Here is a 2,901-nt window from a genome sequence, read left to right as displayed (position 1 = left end):
AATATATATTATAGATATGTACATACAAGATAGGTAACCCAATTATGCTACTGATTTCTTAGTTCATTGCAAAGATGTTTGTGCTTACATTGGTTGATTGATTCTGCATGCCTATGTCTTGTAATCTGAGCAACTATGAAACAATACACACTATATTAACCATTATTAATGTATTATCCCGTTTTGAAACTCTGTATCACTGTTTTTATTTCTTTTTTTTATCTTTCTCTCTTTAAAATAAAAAAAAGAACAGTCTCTCTTGCCTGCCCTGCAACAGGAGGTACAGAATTTTCAGGAGAGCACTGCCTTTTTCCTGTGTCCCCTGAGAGGATATCAGAGCCTGTTCTGAGGATCAAACTCTTGGTGAGAGGAGCATAGACGCCTGGGATCAGTTACGTCCAGGTGAGAGGCTGTTGTGATACTCAGAATCACACTGCGTTGAGAAGATCTTAGAATGTTCTACGAAAGCCTCTCTTGGTGGACCTGCACTTTACAGTGGCGAATTCTCAGGAGAGCACCACTTTCTCCTGCATAAGAAATGAGACTCAGAGACTTTCGCTATGGACTTTGCTTGATGTGGGCAGAACAAAAGTCTAAGGTGTTGTATGTCAAATGAGCCTGCCTCAGGGGAAAAACATCTCAGGGAGCACCCCTTTCACTCGGCACCAGGAGAGGAGGGTCAGGACCTAGGTGTGAGGACTGAGCTTCAGATGGGAGGAGCAGAGAGGACCTGGGCTAGGTTAGCTCAAGATGGGGCCCTGAGTTCACAGTGAGGAAGCCTGAAGGCAGGGACGGAGTCCCCAAACAAACCAGATCAGTCTCTGTTGCAGCCTAGCTCCCCACGGGGAGAATTTTCAGGTTATCATGCCCTTTTGAATCAGGGCCCCAGGAGAGGAGACAGACAGCCTTGCTTTGAGATGTGTGTTTCAGGTCTAGGCAGCAGAGAGGACTGGGCTCAGTTATGTTACAGTGAGAGGAAGTGGGCCATTGTGGCATTTTGAGTTAGTTTAGTGCATGGTGAGTGACATGGGTCTAGCTTCCACCTTCTGTATGTAGATAGCCCATTTTCCCAGCACTGACTGTTTAAGAGGCTAGCATTTCTCCAGGGAAAGTACACGGCCCCTTATCAAATATCAGGTACCTGAGCTTGTTTGCCATTGCTTCAGTACCCTCTGTTCAGTTCCATTCATCCGGAAGGCTGTTTTTCCCAAGCATTGTGCTTTTTTTTTTTTTTTTTGCCATGTTTGTACTTCAACTTGAAGTCTGGGATTGTGATGCTTTCTGGCTTGCCCTTGGCGTCTAGAATTAATTGAGTTTTTCCAGGTCTCTTCTGGTTCTATACAAATGTTAGGATTATATTCTAGGATTCTTTCAGGAATAGTATTGGTATTGAGGCTGTGTTAAATTTGTATACTAGTATTTCTGGTCTGATGCCCATTTTGACTATATTCATTCAGTCTCTCCAGCAATGGGATATCTTTCCATATTCCAATATCCTCTTCAGTCTCATTTCTCAGATTACTGTAGTTTTCAATGTAGAAGTCCTGCACTTCCTCAATTAGGTTAATTCCTATGTATTTAATTTTTCTTGATGCTATTCTGAAAGGTATTATTTCACTCCTTCCTTTCTCAATGAGTTTATTACTGGTATATAGGGACCCTATGCATTTTTGTCTGCTGACTTTTAAGTTGCTATGCTACTAAATTTGGCTATTAATTTTTAGAGGTTTTGGTAGATTTTTGGGGGGGTCTTCTCTATGAAGTCTCATGTCATATTCTTCATTTCCGGTAAATATGTCTTTAATGTTTTTCACTTGCCTGACTGTTCTGACTGGTGTGTTGTGATATATAACAAAGACACATAGTCACAGCAGAAATCCCTGTCTTCTTCCTGATTGTAGTGGAAAACCTTTCCATTTCTCACCATTTAATATACTTTTGGCCACTGATTTTTCATGGAGCATTTATGAGATTGAAATATGGTTCTTCTTTTTGATTTTTATTCAAGATTCTCATCATGAATGGACATTTGATTTTGTCAAGTATTTGTTCTGCATCTATTAAGATGGTTCAGCATTTTTTAATTTGTTTCTGTGTATATAGTGCATTTTATTTTCTTTATTTGGCCATGTTAAACCAGCCCTGCATCCCAGAAATGAATCCTGGGGGTCATGATGTATCATCTCCTGGAAAATTTGGTGCATTGCATTTACTGGTGTTTTACTGATGATGTTTGCATCTATGTTCACTAAAGAGATTGCCCTGTAGCTTTCTTTTTTGCTTGTCTCATTTTCTCTTTTCAGATCAGAGTATTGCTTCTTTTCAAGCATCACTTTGGAAGTACGATTTCCCTTTCAATTTCATTAAAGAGTTTGAGGAGCATTATCTCTAGGTCTTTTCTAAATTTCTTCAAGAGTTTGGCAGTGAATCCATTGGGAATTTGAATTTTCTTATTTGGAGATAAGAAATTTATCTTTCAGGTTCATTGACTGACACTAGAATCATGTGCCTGTACTCAAACCACGGCATAAAATTTCACCCTCTGCTTTCTAGGCTTTCTCTTCCTCCTACCCTGAAATCCAGACTACTTCAAAGAGAGTCCTCCTACTGCAACACAAAGACGTCCCCAGAATTCTCAAGGTGTCTTCTCTGTCCCAGTACCATGACCTGGACTCAGAGGAACTTATCCAGTGAAGATGCCAGTAGCAAGAAAAGCAGGCTCTATGCAGCTCCCAGGATGTGCTAGTCCATCTTATGCTGCACCATGTGTCACTAGATGACATGATCACTGAAATGTTGGAAATCCGGCTCCTTAGGTATCTAAAGAAGCAACTGACCATGAGGCTAGAATTGCTACACAATGTCGACCAAAGTTTCAGCAAGGAATTCCCTCAGATCTTT

General features: G+C 40.6%; 1 protein-coding gene across 1 annotated transcript in view; it reads left to right on the top strand.

The window, feature by feature from the left end:
• Window positions 1-2,694, top strand: part of LOC102021258 — a 53,806-nt gene extending 51,112 nt beyond the window's left edge. The window contains 2 exon segments of the mRNA XM_005406477.2: window positions 2,304-2,340; window positions 2,554-2,694. Of these exon segments, the coding sequence (XP_005406534.2) occupies window positions 2,304-2,340; window positions 2,554-2,694 (178 nt within the window).
• Window positions 2,695-2,901: the final 207 nt, after the last annotated feature.

Source organism: Chinchilla lanigera, unplaced genomic scaffold, assembly GCF_000276665.1.
Source record: "Chinchilla lanigera isolate Chin_1 unplaced genomic scaffold, ChiLan1.0 scaffold00097, whole genome shotgun sequence".
In the NCBI taxonomy this organism is placed as follows: domain Eukaryota; kingdom Metazoa; phylum Chordata; class Mammalia; order Rodentia; family Chinchillidae; genus Chinchilla; species Chinchilla lanigera.
The sequence above is the reverse complement of the archived record's forward strand: the minus strand, read 5'-3'. Positions and strand labels throughout refer to the sequence as shown.